General features: G+C 44.6%; 1 protein-coding gene across 1 annotated transcript; it reads right to left on the bottom strand.

The window, feature by feature from the left end:
- Positions 1-15,430: 15,430 nt before the first annotated feature.
- Positions 15,431-19,689, bottom strand: LOC129815170 (protein Tob1-like). The gene is made up of 2 exons (XM_055868700.1): positions 19,418-19,689; positions 15,431-17,699 (listed from the first exon to the last, which is right to left on the bottom strand). The coding sequence occupies exon 2, from the start codon at positions 17,561-17,563 to the stop codon at positions 16,379-16,381; it is 1,185 nt and encodes a 394-aa protein (XP_055724675.1). The 5' UTR covers positions 17,564-17,699; positions 19,418-19,689; the 3' UTR covers positions 15,431-16,378.
- Between the last annotated feature and the right edge of the window lie 310 nt (positions 19,690-19,999).

The raw sequence follows: 19,999 nt of genomic DNA, 5'->3' as shown, positions 1-19,999 counted from the left end.
CAACAAAACATTTCACCATGTCTGTAACTGTAGTCCTCCTCCTCTTCAACCGAAAAGGAGGAGTAGTGATGGAACCAAGGCGCAGCGGGTTGTGAACACATAATTTATTTGAAGACAAGACGAAAAAACACGAACTTCACTATAACTAACAAAACAACAAACGGAGTAGACAGACCTGGACGACGAACTTACATTAAACACGAAGAACGCACGAACAGGGAAAAATAGACTACACAAAATGACGATGTACAAAAACAAACCGAACAGTCCCGTATGGTGCGACAAACACTGACACAGGAGACAACCACCCACAATGAACACTGTGAAACAACCTACCTAAATATGACTCTCAATTAGAGGAACGCCAAACACCTGCCTCTAATTAAGAGCCATACCAGGCAACCCTTAAACCAACATAGAAACAGAAAACATAGAATGCCCACCCAAACTCACGTCCTGACCAACTAACACATACAACAAACTAACAGAAATAGGTCAGGAACGTGACAATGTCATTTGATTTAGGTTTAATTTTGGGTAGAAAAAAGCAGAAATTCCCTTACGATGATGACTTTTTCAAATCCAATCAGCTTCCCACATTAATTCAAGAGATAGAGAGAAGGGGAGAGGGGTGGACTCTAGTAGAGTTAGAGAGAAGGGGAGAGGGGTGGACTCTAGTAGAGATAGAGAGAAGGGGAGAGGGGTGGACTCTAGTAGAGATAGAGAGAAGGGGAGAGGGGTGGACTCTAGTAGAGATAGAGAGAAGGGGGAAGGGGTGGACTCTAGTAGAGATAGAGAGAAGGGAAGAGGAGAGGGATGGAGTCTAGTAGAGATGGAGAGGAGAGGGATGGACTAGAAACAGAGAGAAGGGGAGAGGAGAGGGATGGAGTCTAGTAGAGATAGAGAGAAGGGGAGAGGGGTGGACTCTAGTAGAGATAGAGAGAAGGGGGAAGGGGTGGACTCTAGTAGAGATAGAGAGAAGGGGAGAGGAGAGGGATGGAGTCTAGTAGAGATAGAGAGAAGGGGAGAGGAGAGGGATGGACTAGAAACAGAGAGAAGGGGAGAGGAGAGGGATGGACTAGAAACAGAGAGAAGGGGAGAGGAGAGGGATGGAGTCTAGTAGAGATAGAGAGAAGGGGAGAGGAGAGGGATGGAGTCTAGTAGAGATAAAGAGAAGGGGAGAGGAGAGGGATGGAGTCTAGTAGAGATAGAGAGAAGGGGAGAGGGATGGGCTCTAGTACAGATAAAGAGAAGGGGAGAGTAGAGGGATGGAGTCTAGTAGAGATAGAGAGAAGGAGAAGGAGAGAGGAAAGGGATGGAGTCTAGTAGATATAGAGAGAAGGGGAGAGGAGAGGGATGGACTAGAGACAGAAAGAAGGGGAGAGGAGATGCTGAGGCATAGTCCTCTAAATAGAAGACTGTAGAGATGCAAGGAGGGATATGGGACTACAGCAGACTGAAAACTGTAAACAAACCCCAATTAATATCCCCTCTCCCTCCCCTTCCCTCTCTCCTTCTATCGCAGATGAGGTGTTACGTCAACTCTGGTCCTGGGTGATACGCAGGTGCATGGAGAATGTTTCCTAGCTACACTATTTGCATACAGATAGTCCCTCACGATGGAGGGAGCAGCCACAAGGCAGAGAGAGGGATGCATAGAGGAAGAGAGGGAGAGAGAAAGGGGAGAGAGGGTGAGATGGAGGGAGAGAGGAAGGGAGAGAGGTGGAGATGGAGACGGAGGGAGAGAGGGAGAGAAAGGATTCTCCTCTGATGGTAAAGCAGAAGAGCCCTGTATTTTTAAAAGTATTGATGTGTGATAAGATACCTATTCATCACCTTAACCTTCAACTGTGTATGCAAACCAAAAAAAGAGGGAAAGAGAGAGAGAAAAAGATAGAGGCAGTGAGAGAGAGAGAGAGAGAGAGAGAGAGAGACATAGACAGAAAGAAAGAGCAATGGCGAGAGGGAGAGAAAGAGAGAGAGAGGGAGGAAGTGAGAGAGAGAGGGAGAGAAAGAGAGGGAGGCAGAGAGAGAGAGAGAGAGACAGAAAGAGAGAGCGATGGAGAGAGGGAGAGAGAAAAAAAGATGGAGGCAGAGAGAGAGAGAGAGAGACATAGACAGAAAGAGAGAGCAATGGAGAGAGGGAGAGAGAGAGACATAGACAGAAAGAGAGAGCGATGGAGAGAGGGAGAGAGAGAAAAAGAGGGAGGCAGAGAGAGAGAGAGAGAGAGAGACAGAAAGAGAGAGCGATGGAGAGAGAGAGAGAAGAGGGAGGCAGTGCAGTCTGCCGTTATAGAACATCTTTAGTATTCAATTGAGCTCTTCCTGAGCTCGAGTCATCATGAAATATGGAGTATTGTTCTATTTTGCTAGGCTGTGGTGCTTTTAAGTTGAATTACTATCTGGCTGAATGTGAATAGAGTTGAGAGGATGATCTGCAGTGAAATGACTTGGCAACACTTGAAAGCAGAAAACTGAGGGAGGTTCTATCTCAGCCAAACACAATGCAGGCTGTAGTCATTAGAGTTATATCAACAAACACAATGCAGGCTGTAGTCATTAGGGTTAAATCAACAAACACAATGCAGGCTGTAGTCATTAGGGTTATATCAGCCAAACACAATGCAGGCTGTGGTCATTAGGGTCATATCAGCCAAACACAATGCAGGCTGTAGTCATTAGGGTCATATCAACAAACACAATGCAGGCTGTAGTCATTAGGGTCATATCAACAAACACAATGCAGGCTGTAGTCATTAGGGTCATATCAACAAACACAATGCAGGCTGTAGTCATTAGGGTTATATCAACAAACACAATGCAGGCTGTAGTCATTAGGGTCATATCAACAAACACAATGCAGGCTGTAGTCATTAGGGTTATATCAACAAACACAATGCAGGCTGTAGTCATTAGGGTTATATCAACAAACACAATGCAGGCTGTAGTCATTAGGGTTATATCAACAAACACAATGCAGGCTGTAGTCATTAGGGTTATATCAACAAACACAATGCAGGCTGTAGTCATTAGGGTCATATCAACAAACACAATGCAGGCTGTAGTCATTAGGGTCATATCAGCCAAACACAATGCATTCTGTCGTCATTAGGGTTATATCAACAAACACAATGCAGGCTGTAGTCATTAGGGTTATATCAACAAACACAATGCAGGCTGTAGTCATTAGAGTTATATCAACAAACACAATGCAGACTGTAGTCATTAGAGTTATATCAACAAACACAATGCAGACTATAGTCATTAGGGTTATATCAAAAAACACAATGCAGGCTGTAGTCATTAGGGTCATATCAACAAACACAATGCAGGCTGTAGTCATTAGGGTCATATCAACAAACACAATGCAGGCTGTCGTCATTAGGGTTATATCAACAAACACAATGCAGGCTGTCGTCATTAGGGTCATATCAACAAACACAATGCAGGCTGTAGTCATTAGGGTCATATCAACAAACACAATGCAGGCTGTGGTCATTAGGGTTATATCAGCCAAACACAATGCAGGCTGTAGTCATTAGGGTTATATCAACAAACACAATGCAGGCTGTAGTCATTAGGGTTATATCAAGAGCCTCAGCTACATTTTACAATCAGCAACACTGTTATATTCTCTCTCTCTCTCGGTTAAAAATGTTTGGCGAAGATTGTGAAAATGAAAGAGATACTCTCACACGTACATGTCATATGATATCTTTGAGCCTCTCTAAATGTCATTGTTCGCACCGAGCCGGCCAAACACAATAACTGGGAACAGGTGCCATCTTCCTCTTCTCATTCACACAGCCAAACCAACACAGCCATAAAGGTCAGCTACACCTATACTGTGTTGTCTCTGTTGTCGTTCTAGTCCATCTAACTGTCTCTACTATCATCCGTAAAGGTTGAGTAGGTGTTTCTAGTCCATCTGCCTCTACTATCATCCATAAAGGCTGAGGAGGTGTTTCTAGTCCATCTGTCTCTACTATCATCCGTAAAGGCTGAGGAGGTGTTTCTAGTCCATCTAACTGTCTCTACTATCATCCGTAAAGGTTGAGGAGGTGTTTCTAGTCCATCTAACTGTCTCTACTATCATCCATAAAGGCTGAGGAGGTGTTTCTAGTCCATCCATCTGTCTCTACTATCATCCGTAAAGGCTGAGGAGGTGTTTCTAGTCCATCTAACTGTCTCTACTATCATCCGTAAAGGTTGAGGAGGTGTTTCTAGTCCATCTAACTGTCTCTACTATCATCCGCAAAGGTTGAGTAGGTGTTTCTAGTCCATCTAACTGTCTCTACTATCATCCGTAAAGGTTGAGTAGGTATTTCTAGTCCATCTAACTGTCTCTACTATCATCCGTAAAGGTTGAGGAGGTGTTTCTAGTCCATCTGTCTCTACTATCATCCGTAAAGGTTGAGGAGGTTTTTCTAGTCCATCTGTCTCTACTATCATCCGTAAAGGTTGAGGAGGTGTTTCTAGTCCATCTGTCTCTGCTATCATCCATAAAGTTTGAGGAGGTGTTTCTAGTCCATCTAACTGTCTCTACTATCATCCGTAAAGGTTGAGTAGGTATTTCTAGTCCATCTAACTGTCTCTACTATCATCCGTAAAGGTTGAGGAGGTGTTTCTAGTCCATCTAACTGTCTCTACTATCATCCGTAAAGGTTGAGGAGGTGTTTCTAGTCCATCTAACTGTCTCTACTATCATCCGTAAAGGTTGAGAAGGTGTTTCTAGTCCATCTGTCTCTACTATCATCCATAAAGGTTGAGGCGGTGTTTCTAGTCCATCTGTCTCTACTATCGTCTGTAAAGGTTGGGGAGGTGTTTCTAGTCCATCTGTCTCTACTATCATCCGTAAAGGTTGAGGCGGTGTTTCTAGTCCATCTTACTGTCTCTACTATCATCCATAAAGGTTGAGGAGGTGTTTCTAGTCCATCTAACTTTCTCTACTATCATCCGTAAAGGCTGAGTAGGTGTTTCTAGTCCATCTGTCTCTACTATCATCCGTAAAGGTTGAGTAGGTGTTTCTAGTCCATCTGTCTCTACTATCATCCATAAAGGCTGAGTAGGTGTTTCTAGTCCATCTGTCTCTACTATCATCCGTAAAGGTTGAGTAGGTGTTTCTAGTCCATCTGTCTCTACTATCATCCGTAAAGGTTTAGGCGGTGTTTCTAGTCCATCTGTCTCTACTATCATTCGTAAAGGTTGAGGCGGTGTTTCTAGTCCAACTGTCTCTACTATCATCCATAAAGGTTGAGTAGGTGTTTCTAGTCCATCTAACTGTCTCTACTATCATCCGTAAAGGTTTAGGCGGTGTTTCTAGTCCATCTGTCTCTACTATCATCCGTAAAGGTTGAGGCGGTGTTTCTAGTCCAACTGTCTCTACTATCATCCGTAAAGGTTGAGTAGGTGTTTCTAGTCCATCTAACTGTCTCTACTATCATCCGTAAAGGTTGAGGCGGTGTTTCTAGTCCAACTGTCTCTACTATCACCCGTAAAGGCTGAGGAGGTGTTTCTAGTCCATCTGTCTCTACTATCATCCATAAAGGTTGAGGAGGTGTTTCTAGTCCATCTAACTGTCTCTACTATCATCCATAAAGGTTGAGTAGGTGTTTCTAGTCCATCTGTCTCTACTATCATCCGTAAAGGCTGAGGAGGTGTTTCTAGTCCATCTAACTGCCTCTACTATCATCCATAAAGGTTGAGGCAGTGTTTCTAGTCCATCTAACTGTCTCTACTATCATCCATAAAGGTTGAGTAGGTGTTTCTAGTCCATCTAACTGTCTCTACTATCATCCGTAAAGGTTGAGGCGGTGTTTCTAGTCCATCTGTCTCTACTATCATCCATAAAGGTTGAGGAGGTGTTTCTAGTCCATCTAACTGTCTCTACTATCATCCGTAAAGGTTGAGGAGGTGTTTCTAGTCCATCTAACTGTCTCTACTATCATCCGTAAAGGTTGAGGAGGTGTTTCTAGTCCATCTAACTGTCTCTACTATCATTCGTAAAGGTTGAGGCGGTGTTTCTAGTCCATCTAACTGGATCTACTATCATCCGTAAAGGTCGAGGAGGTGTTTCTAGTCCATCTAACTGTCTCTACTATCATCCATAAAGGTTGAGGCGGTGTTTCTAGTCCATCTAACTGGCTCTACTATCATCCGTAAAGGTTGAGGCGGTGTTTCTAGTCCATCTAACTGGCTCTACTATCATCCGTAAAGGTTGAGGAGGTGTTTCTAGTCCATCTAACTGTCTCTACTATCATCCATAAAGGTTGAGGAGGTGTTTCTAGTCCATCTAACTGGCTCTACTATCATCCGTAAAGGTTGAGGCGGTGTTTCTAGTCCAACTGTCTCTACTATCATCCATAAAGGCTGAGGAGGTGTTTCTAGTCCATCTGTCTCCACTATCATCCGTAAAGGTTGAGGAGGTGTTTCTAGTCCCTCTAACTGGCTCTACTATCATCCATAAAGGCTGTGGAGGTGTTTCTATTCCCTCTAACTGGCTCTACTATCATCCATAAAGGCTGAGGAGGTGTTTCTAGTCCATCTAACTGTCTCAACTATCATCCGTAAAGGCTGAGGAGGTGTTTCTAGTCCCTCTAACTGGCTCTACTATCATCCGTAAAGGCTGAGGAGGTGTTTCTAGTCCATATGTCTCTACTATCATCCATAAATGCTGAGGAGGTGTTTCTAGTCCCTCTAACTGTCTCTACTATCATCCGTAAAGGTTGAGTAGGTGTTTCTAGTCCATCTGTCTCTACTATCATCCGTAAAGGCTGAGGAGGTGTTTCTAGTCCATCAACTGTCTCTACTATCATCCGTAAAGGCTGAGGAGGTGTTTCTAGTCCATCTGTCTCTACTATCATCCGTAAAGGCTGAGGAGGTGTTTCTAGTCCCTCTAACTGGCTCTACTATCATCCGTAAAGGCTGAGGAGGTGTTTCTAGTCCATCTGTCTCTACTATCATCCATAAAGGCTGAGGAGGTGTTTCTAGTCCCTCTAACTGTCTCTACTATCATCCGTAAAGGTTGAGTAGGTGTTTCTAGTCCATCTGTCTCTACTATCATCCGTAAAGGTTGAGGCGGTGTTTCTAGTCCAACTAACTGCCTCTACTATCATCCGTAAAGGTTGAGGAGGTGTTTCTAGTCCATCTAACTGTCTCTACTATCATCCGTAAAGGTTGAGGAGGTGTTTCTAGTCCATCTAACTGTCTCTACTATCATCCGTAAAGGTTGAGGCGGTGTTTCTAGTCCATCTAACTGTCTCTACTATCATCCGTAAAGGTTGAGGCGGTGTTTCTAGTCCATCTAACTGTCTCTACTATCATCCGCAAAGGTTGAGGCGGTGTTTCTAGTCCATCTGTCTCTACTATCATCCGTAAAGGCTGAGGAGGTGTTTCTAGTCCCTCTAACTGTCTCTACTATCATCCGTAAAGGCTGAGGCGGTGTTAAGTAGAATCTACAGTTCTATCGCAGCCATGTCCAATAACCAATAACAGGACGAGGAACATGTTGCATTGTGGAACAGTAATATGATAGGTATCTTTAGTGAAAGTACACTGGACTAGATGGAGACCCAGCAACAACATCACACACACTGTGAGACACCCAGCTGGAGCAACACAGGACCATCTGCCGCTCTATTTAGCCACATGCACGTGTGTGTGTGTGTGTGTGTGTGTGTGTGTGTGTGTGTGTGTGTGTGTGTGTGTGTGTGTGTGTGTGTGTGTGTGTGTGTGTCTGTGTGTGTGTGTGTGTGTGTGTGTCATGTTCATACTGTAATAGTGTTATACACACACACACACACATCAAATTTACACAATCAAGCTCAGGGAACACCACAAAATGCAATCTCAACCCTCGACAGAACCATCTAACAAGTGGGCTTTCCACTTTAACTGTGTTAACAACGCTTTAGATTGTAAATGCTCTAGTCATATTAATACAGGCAGGTCCACACGCCTAACAGACCATCAGACACTTCACAGGGAGACGTCTTTCAAGCATAACAACACAAACTATTCTCCTGCCGCGACCTTCACCACATATACAATTGCAAATGCGAATATCTGTTTGGCGAGTTAAACTGCTGAAGCATTAAACCTTCCGTGGTCAATGTTTGACCTGTCCTAGCCTCACACGGGCTCCAATTCACTTCCCTTCAAGTGGCGCTCACCATCATCTTTAATGGCGTCAGAGGCTGGCGTTGTGTTGATATGTAGCCTTGTCTACCCTCTTACAGCATCAGATAGGTTTAGACTATAAAAAGCAAAGTAACACAACAGCCTGAAAATAGTTTGATACAGTCACAAACATTGAACATGTGACAAACATAGCTACTCCATCTGTTTTTATGACGTCACCAATCACATGCCAGGGTTACTCGGGGATAAAAAAAAAAAAAAAAAAAAACTTTATTTAACCAGGTAGGCCAGTTGAGAACAAGTTCTCATTTACAACTGCAACCTAGCCAAGATAAAGCAAAGCAGTGCGACAAAAACAACAACACAGAGTTACACATAAACAAACGTACAGGCAATAACACAATAGAAAAATCTGTATGCAGTGTGTGCAAAATTGCTAAATACAATTTAGCAATTTACACTGGAGTGAGATATGTGCAGATGAGGATGTGCAAGTAGAAATACTGGTGTACAAAAGAGCACAAACACAAAATCAAATATGTGGATGAGGTAGGTAGTTGGTTGGATGGGATATTTACAGATGGGCTATGTACAGCTGCAACGATTGGTAAACTGCTCTGACAGCTGACGCTTAAGGTTAGCGAGGGAGATATAAGTCTCCAACTTCAGAGATTTTTGCAATTTGTTCCAGTCATTTGCAGCAGAGAACTGGAAGGAAAGGCGGCCAAAGAGGTGTTGCCTTGGGGATGACCAGTGAAATATACCTGCTGGAGCGCGTGCTACGGGTGGGTGTTGCTATGGTGACTAGTGAGCTGAGATAAGGGCGGGGCTTTACCTAGCAAAGACTTATAGATGACCTGGAGCCAGTGGGTTTGGCGACGAGTATGAAGCGAGGGTCAGCCAACGAGAGCATACAGGTCGCAGTGGTGGGTAGTATATGGGGCTTTGGTGACAAAACGGATGGTACTGTGATAGACTGCATCCAATTTGCTGAGTAGAGCGTTGGAGGCTATTTTGTAAATGACATCGCCGAAGTCAAGGATCGGTAGGATAGTCAGTTTTACAAGGGTATGTTGGCAGTGAAGGATGCTTTGTTGCGAAATAGGAAGCCGATTCTAGATTTAATTTTGGATTGGAGATGCTTAATGTGAGTCTGGAAGGAGAGTCTCACCAGACACCTAGGTATTTACAGTTGTCCAGATATTCTAAGTCAGAGCCGTCCAGAGTAGTGATGCTGGTCGGTCGGGCGGGCAGCTGCGGGCAGCGATCGGGTTGAAGAGCATGCATTTCGATTTACTAGCATTTAAGAGCAGTTGGAGGAAGGAGTGTTGTATGGCGTTGAAGCTCGTTTGGAGGTTTGTTAACACAGTGTCCAAAGAAGGGCCAGATGTATACAGAATGGTGTCGTCTGCGTAGAGGTGGATCCAAGAATCACCAGCAGCAAGAGAGACATCATTGATATATACAGAGAAAAAAGTCGGCCCGAGAATTGAACCCTGTGGCACCCCCATTGACTGCCAGAGGTCCGGACAACAGGCCCTACGATTTGACACACTGAACTGTGTCTGAGAAGTAGTTGGTGAACCAGGCGAGGCAGTCATTAGAGAAAGCAATGCTGTTGAGTTTGCCTGCAAGAATGTGGTGATTGACAGAGTCGAAAGCCTTGGCCAGGTCGATGAAGATGGCTGCACAGTACTGTATTTTATCGATGGCGGTTATGATATCGTTTAGGACCTTGATCGTGGCTGAGGTGCATCCGTGACCAGCTCAGAAACCAGATTGCATAGCGGAGAAGGTACGATGGGATTCGAAATGGTCGGTGATCTGTTTGTTCACTTGGCTTTCGAAGACTTTAGAAAGGCAGGGCAGGATGGATATAGGTCTATAACAGTTTGGGTCTAGAGTGTCTCCCTCTTTGAAGAGGGGGATGACCGCGGCAGCTTTCTAATCTTTGGGGATCTTAGACGATACGAAAGAGAGGTTGAACAGACTAGTAATAGGGGTTGCAACAATGGCGGCGGATAATTTTAGGAAGAGAGGGTCCAGATTGTTTAGCTGAGCTGATCTGTATGGATCCAGATTTTGCAGCTCTTTCAGAACATCAGCTGTCTGGATTTGGGTGAAGGAGAGGGGGGGGGGGGGGGGGGGGGCTTGGGCCAGTTGCTGCGGGGGGTGCGGAGCTGTTTGCAGGGGTTGGGGTAGTCAGGTGGAAGGCATGGCCAGCCGTAGAGAATGCTTTTTGAAATTCTCAATTATAGGTGATTTATCAGTGGTGACAGTGTTTCCTAGCCTCAGTGCAGTGGGCAGTCGATTAGAAAGGCCTGCTTGCTGAAGTGTTTTAGGGAGCGTTTGACAGTGATGAGGGGTGGTCGTTTGACCGCGGACCCATAGCGGACGCAGGCAATTAGGCAGTGATTGCTGAGGTCCTGGTTGAAAACAGCAGAGGTGTATTTAGAGGGCAAGTTGGTCAGGATGATATGTATGAGGGTGCCCATGTTTACGGATTTGGGGTTGTACCTGGTAGGTTCCTTGATCATTTATGTAAGATTGAGGGCATCTAGCTTAGATTGTAGGATGGCCGGGGTGTTAAGCATATCTCAATTTAGGTCACCTAGCAGTACGAACTCTGACGATAGATGGGGGGCAATCAATTCACATATGGTGTCCAGGGCACAGCTGGGAGCTGAGGGGGGTCTTTAACAAGCAGCAACAGTGAGGGACTTATTTCTAGAGAGATGGATCTTTAGAAGTTGAAGCTCAAACTTTGGGCATAGACCTGGATAGTATGACAAAACTCTGCAGGCTATCTCTACAGTAGATTGCAATTCTGCCCCCTTTAGCAGTTCTGTCTTGACGGAAAATGTTGTAATCGGGGATGGAAATGTCAGAATTTTTGGTGACCTTCCTAAGCCAGGATTCAGACATGGCTCTGACATCAGGGTTGGCGGAGTGTGCTAAAGCAGTGAATAAAGCAAATTTAGAGAAGAGGCTTCTTATGTTAACATGCATGAACCCAAGGCTTTTACGGTTGCAGAAGTCAACAAATGAGAGCACCTGGGGACACACAGGGCCTGGGTTTACCTCTACATCACCAGAGGAACAGAGGAGGAGTAGGATGAGGGTACGGCTAAAGGCTATAAGAACTGGTCGTCTAGTGCTTCGGGAACAGAGAATAAAAGGAGCAGATTTCTGGGCGTAGTAGGATAGATTCAGTGCATAGTGTACAGATAAGGGTATGGTAGGATGCGAGTACAGTGAGGGTAAACCTAGGCATTGAGTGACGATGAGGGAGGTTGCATCTCTGGAGGCGCCAATTAAGCCAGGTGTGGTCTCCGCATGTGTGGGGGGGGGGGGGGGGGGCATGGACTTTGGATCGTCTCTGAAGGAGCTGGTATTCCATAAATGTGTGTCTGCCTTTACCATCCGTACTGTTTGCCATTGTACAATCGCTGGAATATAAATGGGAAGGAACTAAAAGCACGTATATCCTACCAACGGGACATTAAAAACTGTAATATCTTATGTTTCCCCGAGTCGTGGCTGAACAACGACATTAATAACATACAGCTGGTGGGTTATACACTCTATCGGCAGGATAGAACAGTAGCCTCTTGTAAGACAAGGGGTTTAGGTCTTGTATATTTGTAAACAACAGCTGGTGTACGATATCTAAGGAAGGCTCAAGGTTTTGCTCACCTGAGGTAGAGTATCTCATGATAAGCTGTAGACCACACTATCTACCTAGAGAGTTTTTATCTGTATTTTTTGTAGCTGTCTACAAACCACCACAAACCGATGCTGGCATTAAGACCGCACCCAATGAGCTGTATAACGCCGTGAGCAAACAGGAAAACGCTCATCCAGAGGCGGTGCTCCTAGTGGCCGGGGACTTTAATTCAGGGAAACTTAAATCCGTTTTACCTAATTTCTATCAGCATGTTACATGTGCAACCAGAGGGGGACAAAAACTCTAGACCACATTTACTCCACACACAGAGATGCGTACAAAGCTCCCTCTCGCTCTCCATTTGGCAAATCTGACCATAATTCTATACTCCTGATTCCTGTTTACAAGCAAAAATTAAAGCAGGAAGCACCAGTGACTCAGTCAATAAAAAAGTGGTTAGATAAAGCAGATGTTAAACTACAGGACTGTTTTGCTAGCACAGACTGGAATATGTTCTGGGATTCTTACGATGGCATTGAGGAGTACACTACATCAGTCACTGGTTCCATCAATAAATGCATTGACGACGTCGTTCCCACAGTGACTATACATACTGTGGCAGACCAGGGGATTGGGTCGGGTCAAGACGTTTACACAGATCAGACATGGACAGACTGTGATTATCTCGGTTTCAAGGGTGTTTATTAAATAATAAATCAAAAGAAAATGATAGGTCTCCCCCATGAGACCCTCTCTGGAATACCGTCTTCTGGGTCTTGCTGTATCCTGTCAGGAATACAAACTCCCTTGTCTTAGCTCGGGCACCGTCTCCCACTACACGGAAGTCACTTTACTTCCCCGAGTCCTCCTCTGTGTGCCCCCCTTCTGGCAGCTTTATGGGGCTTGTACAGCTGGTGAGCAATCAGCCCTTGATTACTGACCAACTCTACAATCAGCCCCAATTAGTCCTGGGCGGAGAGCCCGTCGAGACCTGGCACATCCAGCAGATGGAGCGATCGCCTCGTGATGTATACTCTGTCTGTCACCAGGCCTCAACGAGTCTCCCCCTGGTGGCTGACCTGCTGTACGCCACAGTACATACCCCAACCAGAAGCCATGGATTACAGGCAACATCCGGCAACATCCGATTACAGACAACTGAGCTAAAGGGTAGAGCTGCCACTTTCAAGGAGCGGGACTAACCTGGAAGCTTATAAGAAATCTCTGTATGCCGCCGACGAACCATCAAACAGGCAAAGCGTCAACACAGGACTGAGATCGAATCATACAACACCGGCTCCGATGCTGGTCGGATGTGGCAGGGCTTGCACACTATTACAGACTACAAAGGGAAGCACAGCCGAGAGCCTAACAGTTGGGCTATATAACTTCTATGCTCGCTTCAAGGCAAGTAATAGTGAAACACGCATGAGAGCATCAGCTGTTCCAGACAACTGTGTGATCACGCTCTCCATAGCTGATGTGAGTAAAACTTTTAAACAGGTCAACATTCACAAGGCCGCAGGGCCAGACGAATTACCAGGACGTGTATTACGAGCATGTGCTGACCAACTGGCAAGTGTATTCACCGACATTTTCAACCTCACACCTGGACAAAAGGAACACCTATGTGAGAATGCTATTCATTGATTACAGCTCAGCGTTCAACACCATACTGCGCTCAAAGCTCATCACTAAGCTAAGGACCCTGGGACTAAACACTTGCCTCTGCAACTGGATCCTGGACTTCCTAACGGGCCGGCCCCAGGTGATAAGGGTAGATAACAACACATCCGCCACGCTGATCCTCAACACGTGGGCCCCTCAGGGATGCGTGCTCAGTCCCTCCTGTACTCCCTGTTCACTTATGACTGCACGGCCAGGCACAACTCCAACATCATCATTAAGTTTGCCGATGACACAATAGTGGTAGGCCTGATCACCAACAACGACTAGACAGCCTATAGGGAGGAGGTCAGAGATCTGACCGTGTGGTGCAAGGACAACAACCTCAACATGATCAAGACAAAGGAGATGAATGTGGACTACAAGAAAAGGAGGACCGAGCACGCACCCATTCTCATCGACAGGGCTGTAGTGGAGCAGATTGAGAGCTTCAAGTTCCTTGGCGTCCGCATCACCAACAAACGAACATGGTCCAAGCACACCGACACAGTCGTGAAGAGGGCACGACAGAACCTATTTCCCCTCAGGAAAGTGAAAAGATTTGGCATGTGTCCTCAGATCCTCAAAAGGTTTTACAGCTGCACCATCCTGACGGGTTGCATCACTGCCTGGTATGGCAACTGCTCGGCCTCCGACCGCAAGGCACTACAGAGGGTAGTGCGTACGGCCCAGTACATCACCAGGGCCAAGCTTCCTGACATCCAGGACCTCTATACCAGGCGGTGTCAGAAGAAGGCCCTAAAAATTGTCAAAGACTCCAGCCACCCTAGTCATAGAATGTTCTCTTTGCTACCGCACGGCAAGCGGTACTGGAGCGCCAAGTCTAGGTCCAAGAGGCTTCTAAACAGCTTCTACCCCCAAGCCATAAGACTCCTGAACATCTAATCAAATGGCTACCCAGACTATTTGCATTGCCCCCCCCCCCCTTTCTATGATGCTGCTACTCTGTTATTATCTATGCATAGACACTATAATAAGTCTACTTACATGTAATTATTACCTCAATTATCTCAACTAACCAGTGCCTCTGCGCATTGACTCTGTACCGGTACCCCCTGTATATAGCCTCGCTATTGTTATTTTACTGCTGCTTTTTAATTATTTGTTACTTTTTATTCATTACTTTTTTTTAGGTATTTTCTTAAAACTGCATTGTTGGTTAAGGGCTTGTAAGTATGCATTTCACTGTTGTATTCGGCACATGTGACAAATACAATTTGATTCGACTATAAAAAGCAAAGTAACGTGACAGCCTGAAAATAGGTTGATAGTCACAATAATTTGACATGTGACAAAAATAGCTCCTCCACACCAATCACATGAAAGGTAACCCGGGGATGGGCATGTACTTTGGATCGTCCCTGAAGGAACTGGTATTCCATATGCGTACAGGATTCCGTCATAATCATGAATAGCATCGGGAGTTCACATGCACACCATAGGAGTGGTGGTGGGGGGGGGGGGGGTCGTATGAATTGTAGATTATCTGTGTGTGATGTCACAGTAATAAACTGCCATGTCATTCTGTCCGTTGGCTTGGTGTATTATCTTAACCTGCCCTTTGGGCACAAGACTATAAACATGACATGTATATAGTGCTACACTTTCACAGCTTGCTTCTTTATCCATCCAGGGCCAAGGATTGCCCAACAGCCAAGGTTGGTTCATTCAGAAGGTGGATGTGCATTGAGCAGTCTTACTGATGGTCTATTATAATGAAACGCATCAACACGATCCCCGGAACAGCGAGGAGTCAGGCCTTGCCTTGGTCCTAAATTAATTGTCTATTCCTGTCATTAAAGCCCCATTACTTTCCAATGCATCACATACCAAATGTAGTTATAGTAATGAGTTATTAGTAAGATGACAGATTCTGGGCCTAACAAATGCAAGCATAATGCCTGTCCTTATCAATAAATCCAATGTCCACAAATCATGTTTTGACTGTAGTTTAATTTATTAAAAAGACCATGGTGCAAATATAAAATAAAATGTAAAAAGAGAAACATAATTTAAGCATTTTTAATACAAAACAATAAACTATTCCAGTCCCTCTTGACATCTAAGACACGGAATCAAAATACTTTGTTATACCGTATTTTTAATCAAGTATTACACAATGTAGGTACAAAATTAAAATGTATACAATTTACATTTTTTGTACATAATATAGCAAAATCTTTTAACTCTTAAAGAGAAAATACAACTCTTGTTGTACATGAAATTCCACCAGGAAGGAATACTCTGTACGTAATCTTTAGAATATGTGATGGATTTTAAAGACAATTCTTTACCCCCAAAAAATAAAATGAAGATACCAATAAAAAAAATACAACAAGAGCTGCTGCAGCCGTCACTGGAGTAGTAAAAAGATATAAATGCCATAGAAACAATATATACTCTGATATCTTAAACTCTGTACTAAATTAAATTATACAAGTAGAAAAAGACCAAGTAACCCCATTTAGTAGTGCAAAGTCATACAAATCCACCATGTCCTAACACATGTAATACACTGTAAGAGGACAGAAACATTTTTATTTTATCCATGTTAATGGAGTATTTTTTTGTACTTCGAACATTGTACAAAAATATATTTTGTGCTAGGGTTGGCAACAACAAAAAAAATACAACAAAAAAATAGAAACAACTATATGCATGTTGAATTTAAGTAGTCAAGCTTGGACATGTTCGTACAACAAACTATCTGTAAAAAAAAAACGAACTCAATAGGGGCAGAGAAAAAGCACCCCTAGACACATGCTGCTCTCTTAACTAGATAGAAAGATCCTCAAGAGGTTCCTTGAAAGTCCAGTTGTTCTTAATGCTTCCCTTCAAGCAACCGTCGTCATTAAGAAATAACATCTTCAAGTCCTAGCGTCAGGTTTAGTTAGCCATGACCGACTGGAATTGCTGCTTGGAATACTGCATGTTGCTGAGGTTGAAGTTCAGCCCATCATTGAGGGACTTGTCGTTGAGATCTCCGTAGGCCGCAAACACATCAAAGGCATTGTTGTACTGCAGCGAGTTGAGGCTGAGAGAGCCCTCGCTGGGGAACACGCCACCGGAGCTCCCCTGACCCTGGAGGCTGGGGAACACGCCACCAGAGCTCCCGTGACCCTGGAGGCTGGGGAACACGCCACCGGAGCTCCCCTGACCCTGGAGGCCGGGGAACACGCCACCGGAGCTCCCCTGACCCTGGAGGCCGGGGAACACGCCACCGGAGCTCCCCTGACCCTGGAGGCTGGGGAACACGCCACCGGAGCTCCCCTGACCCTGGAGGCTGGGGAACACAAACTCCTTAGCATTAGGAGAGAGTGCAGAGGCATTCTGCTGCTGGCCCAGGCTATACAGAGAGTACATAGAGGTGGAAACGGCTTTCTGCTTCATTAGGGTGTTCACATTCAGCCCCAGGTCGTTGGTTGGGGAGGTGCAGGCCACCTTGTTGCCATTACCATTGTTGTTGTTGTTGCGGCCGGAGACCTTCATCTTGGTGGAGCCAAACTTGGTGGCGGCGAAGGTGGCGGTGGTGAAGGTTATAGGATAGGTGGAGCGCGGCATGAAGGAGGGGCTAATGACCGCAGATTGCCCGAAGGGGGGTGAAGGAGAGCTGGACTCAGAAGAGGTCCCGATAGAGTCACTGATGGGCATGAAGACCTGGGCCTCTGGGTTGAAGCTGTTCTTGACCTCCTTGTCCAACTCGGACCCGTTGTTCTCATTGTCATCATCCACGTACAGCACCTTGACCTGCCCCTTCTCGCCAAGCTGGTAGGACACCTCGAAGGGGTCAATCCACACACTTAGGTCCTGAGGGAGATTATCCCGGACGTCGTCCAAGTCCAGGCCACTCTCCTTGGCTGCCTGCTCCACCACAGGGTCCACCTTCTCCCCTACGTGGAGGCACCTGTACCCAGAGCCCTTGTATGGCTTATCCGTGTACCAGTGGCCCTCGTACTTCTTCTTCAGCTGCCTCTCGAGCTCCTCCCCGAAGATGTTCACACGCCGTCTGGGGAGTTTGTTGTACAAATAGGAAATAATAAAGTTAAGTGCTACTTGGATTTCAAGCTGCATAGCTGCTTCCCGGTTATTACGTGGGTGGCTATTCCTGAGCGTTGCAGTGATAAGACGTTTGGGCCAAACAGAGGGACAGAGTAAGTGGTAGTTGCTGAAACGATAACCTTCCGTTCACAGGATAAGGTTCCTAAGCCTGGAAGAAGAGGAGGAGAGATAAATTAACAAAAACATGATAACAATGCTATATGGCTAATTATAAACTGGGTAGTTTGGGTCCTGGATGCTGACATTTCAGCCATGTAAATATCAGAATATACCACTGGTATGAAGCAAAACTACCTCTTTACTGATAGATATAGATATAGAGATATATATATGTTGGTAACCAGTTTATAATAGCAATAAATAACCTCATGGGTTTGTGGCATATGGCCAATATACCATGGCTAAGGACTGTATACAGGCTCTCTGCTTCATGCATAAGAGCAGCCCTTAGGCATAGTATAAATGGCCATATACCATGGCTAAGGATTGTATACAGGCTCTCTGCTTCATACATAAGAACAGCTCTTAGGCGTGGTATAAAATGTCCATATACCACACCCCCTTGGGCATTATTGCTAAACCTACCATCCCATAGTACAACAACTGTACGTTCATATAAGTAATATGATCAATGTATGCACGCATGACGACTCCAAGTCGCTTTGGATAAAAGCATCTGCTTAATAGAATATATTATCATGATAATAATCATTTTAGCTCACCGTTGTAAAACATGTTTGCTTCATAAGCCTGATTGCATTTACAGTATAGTACTAAATGTGCTCTGCCATTCACTTCCCAGTACAGTGCATTGCTGTGTCCACCAGGCAGGGTGTACAATATCACTAGCTATAAATAAGGCCTAAACATTCAGACACAGAGTCAGCGCTGTGGGTTCCCTAGCAGTCTTCTAGTATTTGTGACAGCTAAAAGCAAGCGTAGTTGACCTCTGGACAGTGGTGGCTCATCGCGTTTTTAACGCAATTAAAGTAACAATGTAATTAGCCAATGATCCGATACATTGTATCCTCACATGATATAGAATCTTTTTGCGCGATGACACACACGTCCCTAATTCATTTGATATGATGAGATGAAAGAATCATGTTGTCTAGTGGTGGTAACAGAAGAAACCGTGTCCGTGAACCACCACTGGCTAGAGAATAATGTATTGTTAGAGAGCAGCTGGTGAGCTGAATTAGCAAAGAGAAGCCTTGTTGTTACATAATCCTCATTGAATTTCTATTCACGGTCATAGATGCCTTTCTCTTTTAGAAATGACGGTTAACATTAGCTAGTTATATATGAGATGATCAAACGTCCAATCCAAATCCTACAGCTTGCCACGGTTCAATTGAATCCATCAATCAGTAATGTAGCTAACGTTAGCTAGCTACGCACCCATGATGTGAAGGAAATTTAGTATTGTAAACAGCAGCTATGCTTACGTCACGGTATAGTTTTAACCTGTTAATGAAAGCTCATCGGACGTGGAATTTAACGTTAGACGCTTGGCTTGCCCCAAATGTGCGCCTATCCTTCACTGTTATTCAATGACCACCAAGCTAACAAAAAAATATGTTTCTGGTTGTTAGCTCAAAATAGTTTGATTTAACTTTCTAGATAGCTGGCTAGATATCCCAATCGTCAGCTATATTAACTAGCTAGCTAACGTTATTAATACTAATTATCTGTGCTAGCTAGCTAACGTTAGCCAACCTAACGTTACACCCAACTCAAGACGGAGAAAGCGGTTATATCACAAGTTAGCTTGTCTCTAGGGATTTGAACAGCAATATATCTTAATAACTAGATACCTCGCTAACGACTTATATTGAAATAGCTAATGAAGAGAATTATACTTACATGTAGGTAACTAACGTTACAGTTACATATATATTCACAGCAGGTCGTTGCACTGGACAGCTTCGATGACGAATGACTTAACGTTAGTTAGCTACTGTAGCAAAATAACGTTGTCAATACGCTTTTCAGCTAACTAAATGGAGATCGTTAGCTACTTCCTTGTTGAACAAATTGTTCTGCTGCAGTATGACTACATATTATCCCAGTCATGTTATGTGGACGTCAATTTGTGTTTTGTCTGGAAGTTTTTCAACTGCGCTTTAAAGTTCGGAATGTCTTGTTTATATAGGTAGTACTCCGCCACGGACACAAAATAGGCGGTGATGAGGTGCTCAGAGGTCGACACTCAATAACGGTTTTCCATTGGCCAAACTCGGCCTTCGTCATTCGTGAACTACTTCATCTTGCATTCCGATTGGCTGTTTAGCAAGTCAGTCTATAGCAAGGGTTTATTTACGGTAGTGGTTAGCGTTTCATGTGTATTGGGACCACAAGTATCATAATGTTGAAGGTTGTTGAGATAGCTACGGAACATTAATGTATGTACTTTGACAGTAGTAAATACATTCCACTCAATTTCAT

The sequence above is a fragment of the Salvelinus fontinalis genome, chromosome 1 (assembly GCF_029448725.1).
Source record: "Salvelinus fontinalis isolate EN_2023a chromosome 1, ASM2944872v1, whole genome shotgun sequence".
Classification (NCBI taxonomy): domain Eukaryota; kingdom Metazoa; phylum Chordata; class Actinopteri; order Salmoniformes; family Salmonidae; genus Salvelinus; species Salvelinus fontinalis.
Note: the sequence above shows the minus strand (reverse complement) of the source record. Positions and strands in the feature narration are given on the sequence as shown.